This window comes from Salvelinus alpinus, chromosome 15 (assembly GCF_045679555.1).
Source record: "Salvelinus alpinus chromosome 15, SLU_Salpinus.1, whole genome shotgun sequence".
NCBI classification, from domain to species: domain Eukaryota; kingdom Metazoa; phylum Chordata; class Actinopteri; order Salmoniformes; family Salmonidae; genus Salvelinus; species Salvelinus alpinus.
The window spans coordinates 33,592,695-33,612,322 of record NC_092100.1 but is presented as its reverse complement, the minus strand read 5'-3'; the positions used below and the strand labels follow the sequence as shown (position 1 = coordinate 33,612,322).

Here is a 19,628-nt window from a genome sequence, read left to right as displayed (position 1 = left end):
TTCGAGGATTTCACCTGCCATTTCCGGGCAGTCTTCGACCACCCGCCCGAGGGTAGAGCGGCAGGTGAATGTCTCTACCATCTGAGGCAGGGGATGAGGAGCGCCCAGGAGTTCGCTATGGACTTTCGGACCCTGGCCGCCGGCGCGGGATGGAACGACAGGGCCCTGATCGACCACGATCACTGCAGTTTGCACGAGGACGTCCGTCGGGAGTTGGCCTGCAGGGACACCACCCTCACCTTTGACCAGCTGGTGGACCTGTCAATTCGGTTGGATAACCTGCTGGCTACCCGCGGACGTCCAGAGCAGAGTCTGTCGGGTCCATTCCCCAGCACCACCGCTCCAAGGCCCATGGAGCTGGGAGGTGCTGTGCGCAAGGAGACCGGAGGAGGTTCCGTCTCGTGCACCATCTGTGGCCGCAGAGGTCACACTGCCGGTCGGTGCCGGGTTGGTTCCTCTGGGGATCGAGGCAGCAGGCAGGGCACTCTGGTGTCACCCCAGGTGAGCCGGCACCATTCTCACTAAGCCCTCTGTTGCACACATGTTTTGTATGTCACTTATCCTCAGTTTTCCCCGCTACGGTGGAAAGTCCAGACCAGGTCTCCACCATGCGCATTCCCCCTGAATATGCCGATTTGGCTATCGCCTTCTCAAAAAAAAGGGCGACTCAATTACCACCGCATCGACGGGGGGGTTGTGCGATAAATCTCCTGGTAGACGCTGCACTTCCCAGGAGTCACCTCTTCATTATTGATTCTCCTGTGTTTCCCATGGTGCTGGGCCTACCCTGGTTAGTCTGTCACAACCCCACTGTTTCTTGGCCACAGAGGGCTCTCACGGGGTGGTCGCGAGAGTGCTCAGGTAAGTGTTTAGGGGTTTCTGTTGTTGCTACTACGGTGGAAAGTCCAGACCAGGTCTCCACCATGCGCATTCCCCCTGAATATGCCGATTTGGCTCTCGCCTCCTGAAAAAGAAGGCGACTCAATTACCACCTCATCGACGGGGGTATTGTGCGATAGATCTCCTGGTAGGCGCTGCACTTCCCAGGAGTCACGTGTATCCCGTGTCACAGGCGGAGACGGCGGTTATGGAAACATATGTCTCCGAATCCCTGCGTCAGGGGTACATTCGGTCCTCCACTTCACCCGCCTCCTCAAGTTTATTTTTTGTGAAGAAGGAGGGAGGTCTGCGCCCGTGTATTGACTATTGAGGTCTCAACCAGATCACTGTGAGGTACAGTTACCCGCTACCTCTCATAGCCACAGCGATTGAGTCAATGCGCGGGGCGCGCTTCTTCACCAAACTAGATCTCAGGAGCGCTTACAACCTGGTGCGTATCCGGGAGGGAGACGAGTGGAAGACGGCTTTCAGTACTACCTCAGGGCATTATGAGTACCTCGTCATGCCATACGGGTTGATGAATGCTCCGTCAGTCTTCCAAGCCTTTGTAGATGAGATTTTCAGGGACCTGCACAGGCAGGGTGTAGTGGTGTGTATTGATGACATTCTGATATACTCCGAAACACGCGCCAAGCATGTGTCCCTGGTGTGCAGGGTGCTTGGTCGTCTGTTGGAGCATGACCTGTACGTCAAGGCTGAGAAATGCCTGTTCTTCCAACAATCCGTCTCCTTCCTAGGGTACCGCATTTCCACCTCAGGGGTGGAGATGGAGAGTGACCGCATTTCAGACGTGCGTAATTGGCCGACTCCCACCACGGTAAAGGAGGTGCAGCAGTTTCTAGGGTTTGCCAATTACTACTGGAGGTTTATCCGGGGTTTTGGTCAGGTAGTGGCTCCCATTACCTCACTGCTGAAGGGGTGACCGGTACGTTTGCAGTGGTCGGCTGAGGCGGACAGGGCTTTTGGTCACCTGAGGGCTCTGTTTACCTCGGCTCCCGTGCTGGCCCATCCGGATCCCTCTTTGGCGTTCATAGTGAAGGTAGACACGTCCGAGGCTGGGATAGGAGCCGTGCTCTCTCAGCTCTCGGGTACATCACCGAAGCTCCGCCTCTGTGCCTTCTCGCGGAAGCTCAGCCCGACGAAGCGAAACTATGACGTGGGGGACCGGGAGCTGTTGGCTGTCGTCAAGGCTTTGAAGGAGTGGAGACATTGGCTTGAGCGGAATAAACACCCTTTTCTTATCTGGACTGACCACCGCAATCTGGAGTAGATCCAGGCGGCGACGAGACTGAACACTCGCCAGGCAAGGTGGGCCATGTTTTCACCCGTTTTGTTTTCACCCTTTCTTACAGAACAGGTTCCCAGAACGTGAAGGCAGATGCACTGTCCCGGCTGTATGACACAGAGGAGTGGCCCATGGATCCCACCCCCATACTCCCGGACTCCTGCCTGGTGGCGCCGGTAGTGTGGGAGCTGGACGCGGACATTGAGCAGGCGCTACGTGCAGAGCCCATTCCCCTCCAGTGTCCCACTGGGCGTCAGAATGTTCCGTCTGCTGTCCGTGACCGGCTGATCTATTGGGCCCACACGTCACCCTCCTCTGGTCATCCAGGCATCGGCCGGACGGTGCGCTGTCTGAGTGGGAAGTACTGGTAGCCCACTTTGGCTAAGGACGTGAGGGTTTATGTTTCCTCCTGCTCGGTGTGCGCCCAGTGTAAGGCTCCTAGGCACCTGCCCAGAGGTAAGCTACACCCCTTACCCGTTCCACAACGGCCTTGGTCGCACCTGTCGGTGGATTTCCTTACCGATCTTCCTCCCTCACAGGGTAACAACACGATCCTGGTTGTTGTGGACCGTTTTTCTAAGTCCTGTCGTCTCCTCCCTCTACCTGGTCTCCCTACGGCCCTACAGACTGCGGAGGCCTTGTTTACACACGTCTTCCAGCACTACGGGGTCCCTGAGGACACAGTGTTTGATCGGGGTCCCCAGATCACTTTAAGTGTCTGGAGTGCCTTCATGGAACGTCTGGGGGTCTCGATCAGCCTTACCTCTGGTTTTCACCCCGAGAGTAACGGGCAGGTGGAGAGAGTTAACCAGGATGTGGGTAGGTTTCTGCGGTCTTATTGCCAGGACTGGCCGGGGGAGTGGGCGGCGTTCGTGCCCTGGGCAGAGATGGCCCAGAACTCGCTCCGCCACTCCTGCACTAACCTCTCCCCCTTCCAGTACGTACTGGGGTATCAGCCGGTTCTGGCTCCTTGGCATCAGAGTCAGACCGAGGCTCCTGCGGTGTTCACCTTCAGCGCGCCGTGCTGCGCCAGAAAGCCAACGCAGACCGTCACCGCAGTGAGGCCCCGGTGTTCGTACCGGGGGACCGGGTCTGGCACTCGACCCGAAACCTGTCCCTCTGCCTGCCCTGCTGGAAGCTGGGTCCGCGGTTTGTGGGGCCATTTAAAGTCCTGGGGAGACTGAACAGGGTGAGTTACAGGTTACAGCTTCCCCCCGATTACCGTATTAACCCCTCGTTCCATGTGTCTCTCCTCAGGCCGGTGGTGGCTGGACCGCTCCAGGAGTCTAAAGTGCGGGAGGTTCCTCCAACCCCTCTGGACATCGAGGGGGCCCCGGCGTACTCCGTTCGATCCATACTGTACCTCGTGGACTGGGAGGGGTACGGTCCGGAGTAGAGATGCTGGGTTCCGTTGGAGGACTTGTTGGACCCTTCAATGCTGCGGGAGTTCCACTGTCTCCATCCGGATCGCCCTGCACCTCACCCTCCGGGTCGTCCCCAAGGCCGGTGTCGGCGCGCTGCTGGAGCCGCGCATCAAGGGGGGGTACTGTCACGACTTCCACCGAAGTCGGTTCCTCTCCTTGTTCGGTCGGCGGTCGGCGTCGCCGGTCTTCTTGCCATCATCGATCCACTTTTAATTTTCCATTTGTTTTTTCTTGTTTTCCTACACACCTGGTTTTCATTTCCCTCATTTATTGTTGTGTATTTAACCCTCTGTTCCCCCCATGTCTTTGTGTGGAATTGTTTGTTGTAAGTGCTTGTGCATGTTTACTGGTGCCGACGGGTTTTGTACCCATGTTTGTTATTCTTTATGCAGTTGATTTTGCAATTAAACTGCTCCGGCTATTACCTTGCATGGGCAATAATGAACCAGCTAAGTTAGCTAGCTACAGTAGTTAATGTGAGGCTACATCTAGTCTACATATTGAACTTCAATTGTCTCAGGCCAGGGGCACAATGTATGAAGTTATGGTTAGATCAGAATTGCCACTATAATCGTTGGCCTTGACAGAGAATTAAGTCAAACAATAAGTCCAAATCCCCATCTCCATCGATGGCTTAGGAAAGGGCAGATTTAGCTAGCTAGCTACAGCAGGACAAAAACACAAGGAGACCAGAAACAGACACTAGTTTCTGACAATTATGTTTTGCATTTGATGTGATTAGATTGGTGTGAAGCCAAATCACAACTGGCCTCCCTTGGGGGTGGTTTTGCTGTGCCAGAACTACCCACAGTTGAGCTCAGCTCAACGATGATTGGCTATTCTTTTCATTATTTTTATCAAGGGAGGCCAAATGCTTGCTGGCATCAATCAATCAAATGCTACGACGGCAACATGTCATACTCTATTTGTCCAGACAGCATCAGATATATGGGCTACAAGAGACAGATGGGCGCTGTTTCCCTCGCTCTGATGATTTCTCCAGATAGATTCAGTGAATTGAAGGAAAATTATGAAAACACTGGAAGACGAAATCAATAGTTTTATTATTTATTTATTTTATTGGTCAAATATTTTAGGAAGCCTGGCTTCCGTTGGCATCCATGAATATACACCACTGAGAAAAACTACAATGTAAGTCTCAAATCATTAAATAACATTATTAACTAAATGTTTCATGAGTTTAATGACGATTTGTCAAATGTTTTGACATAGTTGGAAAATGCGTTGACATTGAGATTAGCTAGCTACTTGCTAGCTAGCTACATTAGTGAATTAATAGGGGAATGCTAGCTATTAAATTTACCAACCTTTTTTACTCACTAAAGTAATTATTGCTGAGCGTCTGAAATAGGGAATAAAATTTGAATGGTTTGAATATGATCATTTTTTATCCATTAAACAAAAGTCAAACCGATATTCTGTTAAGTATATCCATTCTTCTATCTCCTAATTTTTCCTGGTTAGCCTATTGACTGCAGTGATTGTTACATAATCACTAAAAAGTAATTTCACTTTACATTGTAATAACAGAGTTGATTGTTAAAGATTGTTATATTGTAAGTACAATGTAACTAAAAGGGTTATACCTAATTCTCCTGTGCAAAATTGCTGTTAAATTGTAACTACATAGTCATTGAAAGTTATTTAACTTTACATTAACTTGCTTTCTCCTGAGTAGGTGCATTATAATTGCAAGTGTATCCTTTGTAATAAAATTGTAGTTACATATCATTTGTTGTAAAACGTTTTGTTTGGATCCTGGATGCTGATTTGACAAACCACGTTCCAAGCCGTGCTGTATGCCGCTTTCCCCTGCCATTGAAAATTGTTTCCCGAGTCAAGTTGCCGAGTTGTAATGTTTAACCACTGACCATTTACCTTTTCATCCAAATGACAACAAATCTGTTTTTGACAACTACAACCTTATCAATATGGATTGTGTAGTTAGTTTGACCATATTGTCAATGTTAGGCAAGCTAGCCACCTTTACTATTAGAAATGTTAGCTAGCTTATCAAGCTAGCTAAAATCTTATTGGTTGAAGAATTGTTCCAACCAAAAATCGCATGAATCAAACAAAGTCAGATTTCTGATGTCACACCTAGGAAATAGGAAGTTCGCAGCTGTATTCGCCGAATAGGAACACCCAGGCAAGTGTACAGATAGAGCACCTGCCCTTTAACTCCCCCATGAGAAATGTGCCTTTTCAGATTGGTGTCATTTTTTTATTATTACATTTTTATTTCACTTTTAATCTATTTTCTCTCTTGATATTTAAATGAATTTCCCATCATACTAGTTAATAAAAATATATGTATCTTCGAAAATCTTCTCGAAATCTAAAAGCAATGCCAAGATTCGAAACAACGTCAAAACAATGTAGATGAAACTGTCATTACTACGACCTTGTGAAATTTTCATAAAAAACGACTTTACATCAGATGAGTGCCTTTGATTTGACAGCTTGCACATGAATAGTTTGTCGCGACAAAAAGATCATCAAGGACAACAACCACCCGAGCCACAGTCTGTTCACCCCGTTATCATCCAGAAAGAGCGGTGAGTACAGGTGCATCAAAGCTGGAACCGAGAGACTGATAAACAGCTTCTATCTTATCTATCTCTCACTAGCCGGCTTCCACTCGGTTACGCAACCCTGCACCTTTGAGGTTCCTGCCTTGTATACATAGACCTGGAATCACTGGCCACTTTAATAATGGAACACTAGTCACTCTAATAATGTTTAAATTATGTTTACATACTGCTTTACTCATCTCATATGTATATACTGTATTCTATTCTACTGTAGTTTAGTCAATGCCACTCCGACATCGCTCGATCTAAAATTTATATATTTCTTAATTACATTATTTTACTTTCAGATTTTGTCACACCCTGATCTGTTTCACCTGTCCTTGTGCTTGTCTCAACCCCCTCTAGGTGTCGCCCATCTTCCCCATTATCCCCTGGGTATTTATACCTGTGTTTTCTGGCTGTCTGTGCCAGTTCGTCTTGTTTTGTCAAGTCAACCAGCGTGTTACTCCATGCTCCCGCTTTTTTTGCTAGTCCTCCCGGTTTTGACCCTTGCCTGCCTTGACTCTGAACCCGCCTGCCTGACCATACTGCCTGCCCTGACCTCGAGCCTGCCTACTACTCTGTACCTCCTGGACTCTGACCTTGTTATGATCTTTTGCCTGTCCACGACCATTCTCTTGCCTGCCCCTTGGATACTAATAAATATCAGAGAATCTAACCATCTGCCTCCCGTGTCTGCATCTGGTCTCGCCCTGTGCCCTTATAGATTTGTGTGTATTGTTGTGCATAATACGCTACTGCACTGCTGGAGCTAGGAACACAAGCATTTCTCTACACCCGCAATAACATTTGCTAAATATCTGTATGTGACCAATACAATTTGATTTGATTTGATTTGATTTAGATCAGGGATTTCTATGGAGAAGCAGTTTATAGGCCACTTTATTCAAATGATCTTTGACGTTAGTCACAAAGATCAACACCAATCCGGCAGCAAAGAGGAGAATGGATACTGTTCCTGAAGACAACGCACCAGGCAACATGGGACACTTTTTTAGTGAATGCATGATAAATGGCAATGGACAGATTCATGTGAACAAATGTTAGCAGACATAACTAGGCTAGCTGTAAGCTAGCTAGCCAGCTAGTTTAGCTATAGAATTGAAAATCAGTTTTGTCCGTACTATTTCGTCTGGGGAAGAATGAAATAGGATGAATTTACTTATTAAAATAGTATTTTTAAAGGTCCAATGCAGCCGTTGATAATAGAGCTTTTATTGAGAGTGCTCATCAACAGTGGTGTAACCTTGCCTGGGCCTGACGAGTACTGAGCTGTAGTATAAGTGATGGGTCTCTGCCAGGATCTGACCACTAAGACTCATTAGTCCCAATTGATAGCCCTGATGCACTGATAGGTACTCCGAAAGGTAGCGGCGCAGGAAAAGGTCAGCGTATGGATATTGATTTGACCTCACTAACCCATCCCTGATTGGCAGCATCTGTCATCCTTAGATTTAATTTAGCGGTGATTGAGTGCTGGAGAGGACAGCTTGGTAATAACCCCTGCGGGCTATCTCATTGCACTGGCTCTTCCAGATGGAATCTGTGTCCGCCAACATTAATGGCACATTGACCACTGTGCCCACTTGATCTATGCTGCAAATGCAGGGGGTGTGTTCAAGATACGTATTTACAGTAGCTTTTGCTCTCTTTTCCCATATAAATGTTATACTTACCATGATGAAGACAAACTTAATTTCAGACAACAGATGTAAATAGTTCTGGAATGTCCAGGTGTGATACATTCCGAGACTGTGACAACCTGCCCTGAAAGAGCCCCGCTCTCCGATTCCCCATCAGCACACCACAACATTGTTTGTGTTCTTGATACTCTAGATCAGGAGCGTCAAACTCATTTTGCCCCGGGTGCCGCATTCGGTCTTCAATGAGGTTTGGAGGGCCACACACAAAATGTGTGCGGAAAATAGTCCTCTATCCATCATTTTGGGAATTTACGATGCTCCCTGACTGTCTATCTTTCATTTCTGTGATTATTAGCGAGCTTGACACAGTCAAGAAACTGTATGAATGTAGGTCCATTAGCATTTCTACACAGTCTTGATTTGGTTTTAGTCGTAGATTAGATTGAGTTTGTTCCCTCCCAAAAATAAAAAAATAAAAAAAAATGTATATCCTGCCCGCGGGGCCATATGTTTCACACCCCTGCTCTAGATAGAGGAAGACCAGGGACCATTTGTTCTTGAGCGATTGCACAGTTGTTCTTAAGTCACTAATCAATATCTCATTTTAATTTATGAGGTGGCTTGGCGTCTTCAGTGAACAAATGTGCATGGTGGTAGACAGCTACTTTAATGTCTCTGGCCATCATAGCAACACCTTAAATGTTACATTATTCAGTTATGGGATGCACTGGACATATTTTTTGTTGTTGAGCAGAGCAAGACCTGCTGGTGAATCCAATGCCAATGTTAAGAATATGGGAGGAGGAGACTTGTCCAACTATCACACATTCCCAGGAGGGATGAGAGCAAGTGTGAGCCAACCAACATCAAGCATTCCATCTCCCCCCACTCCACTCCTCTCCAGCCATCCTCCAGAGCAGATAGAAGACATAAATAAACAGGGATGGTGGAATGGAGGGGTTGCAGAGAGGAGGACAGGCCTGGTTACATAATGGAGGGACTTGTTTGCATGTCCCCTCTTAGTTCACATTAGCAGATGGAGGAGGGGAAGCTTCAAGACACCCTGCCTTTCCTTACTTGGGCTATGCCACACTGCATTAATGTCTCCCATTCCTAGTCACTGATAATTGGCCTACTTTGAGGGGTTTGTTTCTTTGTACAGTACCAGTCAAAAGTTTGGACACACCTACTCATTCAGGGGTTTTTCTTTATTTTTTAATATTTTCTACATTGTAGAATAATAGTGAAGAAATCAAAAGTAAGAAATAACACATATGGAATCATGTACTAACCAAAAAAGTGTTAAACAAATCAGAATATATTTTATATTTTATATTTTTCAAAGTAGCCACCATTGCCTTGATGACAGCTTTGCACACTCTTGGCATTCTCTCAACCACCTTCATGAGGTAGTCACCTGGAATGCATGTCAATTAACAAGTGTGCCTTGTTAAAAGTTAAATTGTGAAATTTCTATCCTTCTTAATGTTTGAGCCAATCAGTTGAGTTGTGACAAGGTAGGGGTGCTATACAGAATATAGCCCTATTTGGTAAAAGACCAAGTCCCTATTATAGCATAACAGCTCAAATAAGCAAAGAGAAACAACAGTCCATCATTACTTTAAGACATGGTCAGTCAATGTGGAACATTTCCAGAAATGTGAAAGTTTCTTCAAGTGCAGTCACAAAAACCATAGAGCGCTAAGATGAAACTGGCTCTCGTGAGGACCGCCACTGGAATGGAAGACCCAGAGTTACCTCTGCTGCAGAGGATACGTTCATTAGAGTTAACTGCACATCAGATTGCTTCACAGAGTTTAAGTAACAGACACATCTCAACATCAACTGTTCAGAGACTGTGTGAAGAAGACACAATTAGAGACAATTAGAAGAAGAGGCTTGCTTGGGCCAAGAAACAAGAGCTTTTAGAGATTTTTAGTTCCAACCACTGTGTCTTTGTGAGACGCAGAGTAGGTCATCTCTGCATGTGTCTGCATAATCTCTGCATGTGTGGTTCCCACCGTGAAGCATGGAGGATGAGGTGTGATGGTGTGGGGGTGCTTTGCTTGTGACACTGTCTGTGATTTATTTAGAATTCAAGGCACACTTAAACAGCATGGCTACCACAGCATTCTGTAGCGATACGCCATCCCATCTGGTTTGCGCTTAGTGGGACTATCACTTGTTTTTCAACAGGACAATGACCCAACACACCTCCAGACTATGTAAGGGCTATTTGACCAAGAAGGAGAGTGAGGGAGTGCCGCATCAGATGACCTGGCCTCCACAATCACCCGACCTCAACCCAATTGTGATGGTTTGGGATGAGTTGGACCACAGAGTGAAGGAAAAGCAGCCAACAAGTGTGCATATGTGGGATTCCCGCAAGACTGTTGGAAAAGCATTCCAGGTGAAGCTGGTTGAGAGAATGCCAAGAGTGTGCAAAGCTGTCATCAAGGCAAAGGGTGTCTACTTTGAAGAATATAAAAAATAAAATGTATTTTGATTTGTTTAACACTTTTTTGGTTACTACATGATTCCATATGTGTTATTTCATAGTTTTGATATATTCACTATTATTCTACAATGTAAAACATTTTTTAAATAAAGGAAAACCCTTGAATGAGTAGGTGTGTCCAAACTTTTTACTGGTACTGTATATACTGTAGAATTATACATTTATATAACTATGGTGTGCAACATGCAGACTGATTTCTCCCATCTGCAGCCTAGTAAACGTGCAAAAGCAGAAGCAAAGAGAAGCAGAGAAAAGCAGAGAGAGTGAGAATACAGTGAAATCAAATAGAAAATGGAAAAAATACAGTACATGGCTAAACTGCTACTGGAGGCTAGATTCTTTCATGCATCAGGAATTGTTCTGCATTTAGTCCCTGAATTATTCTGCACAGTCTCATTGTTTGACCATTGCAGACAATGTTAAATATCTACAATAAGAATAAAACATTTATACAGTATTCAGATTAGGATTGTATGCATGGTTGCAATCTGTATTTTATCACTGAGTAAGATACATTTATGCTAAGTTACTGTACATAATAACTGTGGTGTTTCCTTGTGCACTACAGCCAAATGAATGTGTTCTGTTTTTATTTGGCGAACATGCAATAGGAGAAATGTTCAGGATATCAAACCCTTAAAATGGAACTGTTTAGACAAAATAAGACATTAGCCAAGAGAGGCAATGATAGTCATTCCAAAAAATAAGCATGTTTCCTGAGAAGCTTGCAGCACACACTGTACTGCATGTCTGGGATGTTGCTTTTAAGGTTTTTTTCCCACTGTGTGACATGCCATCCCTAATAAACTCTGTTTAAGCTGTGTGATGACAGAAATGAGACAAATAGAGAATCGAAGGACCTTGACAGCTTAGGAGTTGTTAATCCTGCATTTCTAGTAAAACTACTTTTGTCTACTTGAGGTATACGTTTAAAATAGAGACTGAAAAATTATTGTAAGCATATTCACAGATATACAAATATATATATATTTTTTTATGATTCCATGATACAAAATGTCTGAACAATTATTGAACAGAAATACATACTATTATAACTTCATGATACATCAAAAAGTTACAATACAGTAAGTATTTATTCATTGTAATAATTACTGAGAATTTTTCACTGAGGATTTTTGCAGTACTGAACAGTTAAGTGGACTGTGTGGCATGTGTGAAATTCAATTACAGACCCGCTGTGGAGGCCCTCTGTGCAACACTGGCTGATTGGAGGAAGCACCAGCCAGGTGGCGACCCTGCAGGCAGTATCTAACACACAGCACAATGCCCTGGGCCACGGCCAAGAGCTGGGGCTCTGCCACCTCCCAGCCCACCAACACCACCACTCACCACTCCACACAACACAAGTAAATTGACATGGTCACTAGTCGCAGACATGCAGTCTCTACAGATGGCTCTAGCTGCCTTTCTGCACTCAGGTCACTAGGAAGGTAAAGTACATTGTTGGGCACTTTCCTCTATACCTCATGTACTGCTCCTGAAATAGCACGTTCTGATTTTTTCATCTTCACACACTCACAGAGTAGAATCACTGTATATGGGAGGTTTTTGAGGGGAAAACATGTGTAGAACTGTGTTTGTGGTTAGAAAAACACACAAGTACCGAACATTACGATGACATACACTGAGTGAACAAAACTTTTTGAACCTGCTCTTTACATGACCAGTGAATTTACTGACCAGGTGAATCCAAAGCTAAGATCCCTTATTGATGTCACTTCTTAAATCCACTTCAATCAGTGTAGGAGAGGAGACAATGAGAGGAGACAGGTTTAAGAAGGATTTTTAATCCTTGAGACAATTGTGTATGTGTGCCATTCAGAGGGTGAATGGGCAAGGCAGAAGATTTAGGTGCCTTTGAACAGGGTATGGTAGTAGTTGCCAAGCGCACTGGTTTGTGTCAAGAACTTCAACGCTGCTGGGTTTTTCAAGATCAACAGCTTCCTGTGTGTATCAAGAATGGTCCAACACCCAAAGGACAGCCAGCCAACTTGACACAACTGTGGGAAGCACTGGAGTCAACATGGGCCCGGCTCCTTGTGGGTGTTCCTAATGTTTGGTATACTCAGTGTATATTTTGGGGGTTTTCTCTGTGGACTATTTTCCTTTGGATTATTATACTAAACTCTGCCACTGAACTTGTAAGTCTGTTCTTAGGAAGGTGTTCTTAATGTTTTGTACCCTCAGTGTATATTGTACCCTTAACATCATGCATTCCTTTGGAGTTTGAACTGGTAAAGTGAAGTGTTTGTTTATGATACTGAATTCATGGTTATATATTATGTATTAGGTGAATTGAACCACCTGGTGACTCTGTCTGTCTCTGCCACTGTGAGATATAGGGACAGTAAGTGCCAGTGGCTGGGCTGATGTGGGATTGAAGTGGAACTAAGTCAGAGGTCTTTCTGGTTGGAGAAGGCTCACCCAGGCAGACATGACACCTCCATGTTGTTCAAAAACGTACTTTCTACATGTGACCAAGACTCAGTGCCTTCAAGAAATACTGTACCACAGTAGATGTACAGTAACTAGTGGTAACAGTAAAACTAGTGGTAACAGAAATGTATTATGAAATCAAGACTGTTTTTTCTTACTGTGCCATTGTCAATGGCACAGTAACAGGCAAAAGTAAAGACAAAATCAGACGAGCATTCCTGGGTCCCCACATTCCCCCACCCATCACCATCACCTCTGACTGGCAGACCAACTAATGGGTCCTGACAGAAGAGAATCAGCTTCAGTTGAGAGGGAGCAGCTGTTGGAGAAACACCTGCCTGCCACTCTGTTTGGCCATCAGCAAGAACGACCAGGCTTCATTCATACAACATTCTAAATACCATCTCTTACTTTCCTTTACCACCACCCAACCATTCCTCCTTTCTTAGCCTGCAGAACAGCACCCAATACCAAAGCTACATGATAACACCTATAGCATGATCCAAGTTTTTCTTTTAAGCTGTGAGGGTTGTTTGGTTAGAGCTTATTGGTCAGTCATCACCTGTCAAATCCAATCTCCAATGACAACTGTGTGGATCATTACTTTACATTGGTCAAACTGTACTAGCTAGCCTCCAGAAAATCATGGGCTAATGTGCTGGCATCGTTGGACTACCAGTGTGAGCTCTCAGACAAAAGGCAGAATTCAGACAGATTAGGATGCCACATTATCACTGCAATGCAGCTTCCAACATATCCCTTCGTGCTCTGCATTTTAACTCAATGAGACCCATCATGACACTGGTGCAATATGGACTTCTAACCCCTTCTAAACATAATGTGCTTGAGCTAAAGACTTCTGCATCCGTTGGTACATACCAACCATTAGTCTGTGTGATTAACTGAAGCTAGAGCGGTGTTTGTGAGGCAAGGGCAGATGCCGAAAAAACATCTGTAGAGTCCGAATGGTTTGAGATGCAAACTATTACAAGCTATCTATGACTGATAGGGTCAACCAAGCTCTATACCTTCCATTCTCTCTTCCAGATTCTTCAGAGGAAAATCATGTTTCAGTGATGTTAATTTGAATGTTTTGCTTACTCAGTTTCAAAGAGACAGCTTGGGACTGCCCCCACCCCAGCCACCCTGAGTATGCATAAGATCAAGAAGACAATGAGCAATGAGGAGGGGCATGATCAAACCAAGCAGACTGTTTCTAAAAAAGGAAGGAGTAATTAGTGAATTTGGTTGGAGAGGAGTATGGCGAATTAGAAACCTGCTGGATCATGTAATTAGGAGTAGGCATGTCTGGACCACAGCACTGAGAGGAGGGTACTGTAGGGATCTCAGTGTTGGAAATATCAGAATCACAGTGGTCATGCCTTCATCATGACTACTTTAATGCTTGTGGAAATCATTAGAAAATATATTTCACAAAAATATTAGGATTGTGTATGACCATGACTATAATATTGTTACCTTTAAATCAATATGTGCACTTATGCATGTGTTGAGGGTTCCACGCTCAAAGATCAAGGATTCACTGTGCTGTGTTTGTTTGGCGGAGTCAGAGTCTACCCACTGAGCACAACAACCCAGTTGTTTGATGGTTTCACCTGGCCCTGAGCTTGGCTCCAGGAGAGCAAACCAACAATACACCCAGTGTTATCAGCCTCTCACATGTGCGTTTAAGCAAATGTATTCAAAATAGGCCGTAAAGATTAGTTGCTGATTGGTGCCTTAAGCCAACGTTGGCTCAGTTTACGGCAAAAGTAGACATCTGCTCTTATTTCTTCAAATCTATATACATTGTACGGTTTATATAACCATTAGATGAATTTGACTTTGGATTAATATCAATCCCCATGAATAGCTAGCTAATTGACAGAATAGAGGAAAAAAAGGTCTGATTAAATAGCTGCCTTAGAAAGAAGAGGGATTTATGATAGAATGAATCTGAGAGAGAGCAGATAACAACAGGGATGAAATCATAAATAAATGTCCTGTGAGAGAGAAGTAGCCAGAGGACTGACAGCACCAGATTAAAGGCTAGGCCTTTTAAACAAATTGGGTGGTCAGAGAGGCATATTGCCTGTGTCCTAGAAGATGTTTTATAGCTCAGATATATAACCACTGTGACACAGAACACTTACAGCACAAGCCACAGGACATTATGCCATGAGCTCCAACAAGCTCAGATAATGGGTTCCTCATATGATATTAATGAAAACTATGGAATACCATTATGTATTGTTGTAAACAGAGTAGTGTACACATTTATTGTCAGGTCAATCTATTAATCAGATGCTGGACTGTTTTTTTTTGTGCCTCCCTTTTTATGGGAGGCTGCATTTTATGAAAACAGGCTGAATTAGATCCAGTGTGCAATGACCTTTAAAACTCAAATCCAACACCTACATGTTCTGGAATAGAGAGGGAGGGTGAAATGATCTCCTGTTCACTGGTTTGAAACATTTGAGAGACCTCCCGAAATACTTCAACAACCCTGCTAACTCATTCTATTACAGTATTTCACTGGTGTTGATTTCCAACACCTTACATTAACTGTTAAAGTCTGACATTTGAGTCACTTTATTTGAGTAATGCCAATGGATGTCTCACGAATCACCTTCAAAAATCCTAGTGGCTTTTAATCAACTCTATGAAGGTTAAGTCCCCCAGTAAGGGATTTGAATAGCTAAAGGTATCCATTAATTGAACAGAGTCATCCTGATGTTGCTCTTTGTATCATCTTGTGCTGGCTTTGAATGATAGCATTATACAGCAACATATTGTATTTTATGAGGAGCTGTCGATTTTATTGTGTCTGAAAATGTTGTCATCAAGCCTCTTATGGAATGGCTGTAGATAATCTGCTGCCCTGGGACTAATCAGAGCAACTAATGAGAGAAATATAATACAAGAGAAGAGAGCTACCAAAGGTCAATAAAGACAAATTGCTGTGAATCAATTACTGTATGGGTTAAGGAGATCTTATCGTATGTCCTCATGTATGTGACAGGGATGTAAACAGCCTGTATGATTGCAATAAGAAAGTGGTGGTTATTGGATGGCAGAGAGAGAGAATGAGAGAGAGAGAGAGAGAGAGAGAGAAAGAGAAAGAGAAAGAGAGAGAGAGGGAGAGAGGAGAGAGAGAGAGAGAGAGGAGAGAGAGGTGAAAGAGGATGAAGCAGGAATCTGTATGGCACAGCAAGGGCAGAGCAGACAGCCCTCAGATGTGATGAAATGAGTTGTCCCTGCCACTCTGGTATGTGTGGACCTGGCTGGCTGGCTGAGGAGAGCCATGTTAGGGAATGATGGATGAGTGACCATTAGCATAAGCTTAATATAATAGAGAATCTGAGGGAGGCCACGGTCTTAGCGGATAAGACAGGACTCAGCTATGGCCTCCAGCTCTTTGCATCATGTGTGAAGTGAAGAGAATGGATTTCATTTTTTTCTGCTAGAATAAGCACTTTGATCTTCAACAAACAAAATGTCAAAGTATTGCCTATGCTAACATCCTGTAAAGTAGGCTAAAGCCAGTTCCATTTACATTCAATATTATAAATATACCATTTTTAAATATACATTTGTTGAAATAATTGAGGAAACACAGTTGGATGTTATTTGAAAAATACTGCTGCTTACTGTCCTGTGACGATGGTCGCTCTGAAAACATCTCACTCTTCATCCCAGATCGAGGAGCAATATGGGACAGCGTTCTCCAACCATCTGCTTTCTGTCACTGGACCATAATTTACTGCAGCCAAATCTTTGTTAGGTAGGCTGAGAGTGCAATAGTACTGACAGCAACAAAACACCATGTTTTATTGCAAGGAAACAGAATACACTGACAATTGCTCAGGTGGGTCAACTTGAATAGGTTGCCAAACTGGGCTAAAGCAATTCAAGATGTATGTCCAATCGACATAATCATTAACCAAATGTATTACATGAATGTATTGGCAAGGCAAACTCTTTATTGATGTGTCAGTGAATAATACTGAGCTTTACAGTTGAGTGTTCAAGACTGCCAACTGTTTTGAGATTATTTAATTTAAACATTTGAAAAGGCCTATGGTATTCTGTGAATCACATGGATTTAGGACCCTTATATGGCCACTTGTCCAATGTACTATAGTCTGTAATGAGCTTTCACTATATTACTGCCCCCCTTTCAAATGTATGCTTTTTATTCTCTGAGTGACAAGGAGTTACCATTCCACCTCATGGAATAAAAAAATAAGTAGCAATTCGCCAATAACACAACTTCCATGTTTGTTTAATGAGAGTAGTCAAGTGTCATGTTTAATTCGAAACACCTGAGAAATAAGCATGAAAAAAAACAGCTCATGCAATGTCTTCACTTTTACTTGTTTTTAATTCGTTGTCCAAGGTTCTGAAATGTGCTTTCCCAAGGACCCGTCACGTGACTTCCCTGCCTGCCTAGCTCAGCACCGAGCTCACTGGTTTCTGGAGATTTCACGTGAGAATACGACAAACCACGTCGCGCACACTGTAATTCTCTTCCTTTGCCAGTCTCGGTTTAAATTGACAGTCGGTCTGTTTAATCTTTATTTTTGTGGAGGAATGTGATAATCGAAGCCCTAACAAGCTCGTCAACGAATTTAGGATGATACACCCGTGTTCTTCGTTTTGTTTCTCTCTTTTTTCCTTCATGCCAACACGGTAAATGCAGGGGGTAGAGCGGACTGCTTGTCCGCAATCAGAAAGTCCACGTCTGTCTGGGGACCGAGTTTAAGAAGATGTAAGGATCAAGTAGCTTTTTTCAACCAAAGTCTCTTTATCAAAATGCAGAAGGGAATACGATTTAATGATGGTCATGTCACCTACCTGGGTCTTTTGGCAAAGAAGGATGGTACGAGGCGAGGTTGCTTGAGCAAAAAGAGCTCAGACAACACTAAATGGCACACAAAGTGGTTCGCTTTATTACAAAATATGCTGTTTTATTTTGAGAGCGAGTCCAGCTCTCGACCCGCGGGATTATACCTGTTGGAGGGATGTGTGTGTGACAGAGCGCCGTCACCGAAACCCTCACAATCATCCAAGGAGTGTTTAGAAAAGCAGGTAGGAATAACACACATTCAAGTTCATAACATTGTTTCATTTGTCTTTTGGGGGGGGAAACGACTGTAACTAATTTACAGGTTGATTGAATAAACATGAGTGATGCACCAGTTACCGATGTACAGATATCCTCATGGTGAGGTTGAAAACAGGTGATCATGTGAATCAGACGGTTCAGTGTTATCAGTGCATGTAACGGATCTTTTTTTTGGAAGAGTAGTCTAGCCTACTTGAAGTATTGCCATGATTTATGTTCTTTTCCTATTCCTCTTTATCCACAGCAATTATTCCATTCCAATCCAGCGGAATTATAACCTACAGTAGGCCTATATCAGATTAAATTCAGAGCCGTTTGCTCAGTGTGCGTGTGTTATGTAATCTGTGCATCAGATTAATGATTCCATTATCAACACCAAATTGAATACCGAGCTACCTCGCGATTTTGCTGCATTGTGCCTTCATCGGGTTTGCTTATTTTAGACAACAATATAATAGCAACTAATTGGAAATTATGGATTTATAGAAATGTATAAATCCCTTAATCTATATAGCCTACATAGTCTAAAGGCCTATGTGTTTTTAAATGTGGTTGATCTGGACATATTATTGTGCAACCAACGTAATGTTATCTCACTGATATACAGTCAAGTTTGGTGATACTGTTTTTTTTTCAGCAAAATTGCGCTAAAGAAAAAAGGTATTGCATCCCAGCGTCGCCATCTTGTGGGACATGGACGTAATACCACTGTTTGACGTATTGATTTAACTCTCCCAGACTCGCACTGATATTAATAGCATCCTACCTTGGCAACTGCGTCTGCAGCAAATAGTGTTTAATAACAAGACCGTAGGCCTATTTCAAGCGAGCACTGGGGTCATCATCACTAGTGTTTTTATGTTTTGGTACATTGCATTTTGCTCTCAAAGAAATGGGCTGAGTTATTCCTTCACATTGGGATCAGTGAATGGTAGGATGAGGCTGTTCAGATCTGGAAGAAAAAAATAAAACGTAATCATTTGTCTTGATTGGCTACTCACTGTAAGCCTATTATGAATATACAGTAGGCCAGGGTCTGTAATATTTCCAGTACTTTCAACTAATGAAATATACCCATTGATGTGGAAGAATATGATTTATAATGCTGGAGTAAATCTGTAGAAGTAGACACCATAAGATACTACGTTCTTACTTCAAATAAGATGGTTAACTGATACCCTTCATCTTCTTATATGGCTCAACTTGTTTCACATTCCTGACAGAAAAACAGTAATGAAAAATAGAATACAAAATGGTGCTGTAATCCTGGTGTTCTCTATTACTGATATAGGATAGTTAGAAGTATTGTGCACATGAAGGAAGATGTAATGATTCTGGAATGTTTTGTGTGTAGGGTCATTGGATTGAGGCTCTATCTATGAGTGGTTCTGTTTGTGTCTGTTTTGTTCAGTCTGCAGTCCCTATCCATGACTCTGTAGGGCTGCAGTCCAAAGAGAGTCCAGGCCTTTCCTGTGAACAGCTGTCCCTGTGCTGACAAAGCAGTATGTGGCATAGTGGCTAATATTTTGCTCTCCCAGTCCCCTCATAAGAGAATGAAAACTCCTCATATCACGAACGTGCAAATTGTTACAGAGGAATTTGTCAGGAATTTCCTTGTTTTGATCCTTCCTGTTCATCATGATTATCGGATGGCTATC

General features: G+C 43.7%; 1 protein-coding gene across 1 annotated transcript in view; it reads left to right on the top strand.

Moving 5' to 3' along the window:
* Positions 1-17,302: 17,302 nt before the first annotated feature.
* The window catches only part of LOC139539946 (ras-specific guanine nucleotide-releasing factor 1-like), a 40,339-nt gene continuing 38,013 nt past the window's right edge, over positions 17,303-19,628 (top strand). The window contains exon 1 of the mRNA XM_071343386.1: positions 17,303-17,933. Coding sequence (XP_071199487.1) covers positions 17,658-17,933 — 276 coding nt within the window. The 5' untranslated portion in view covers positions 17,303-17,657. The remainder of the gene's footprint in view (positions 17,934-19,628) is intronic.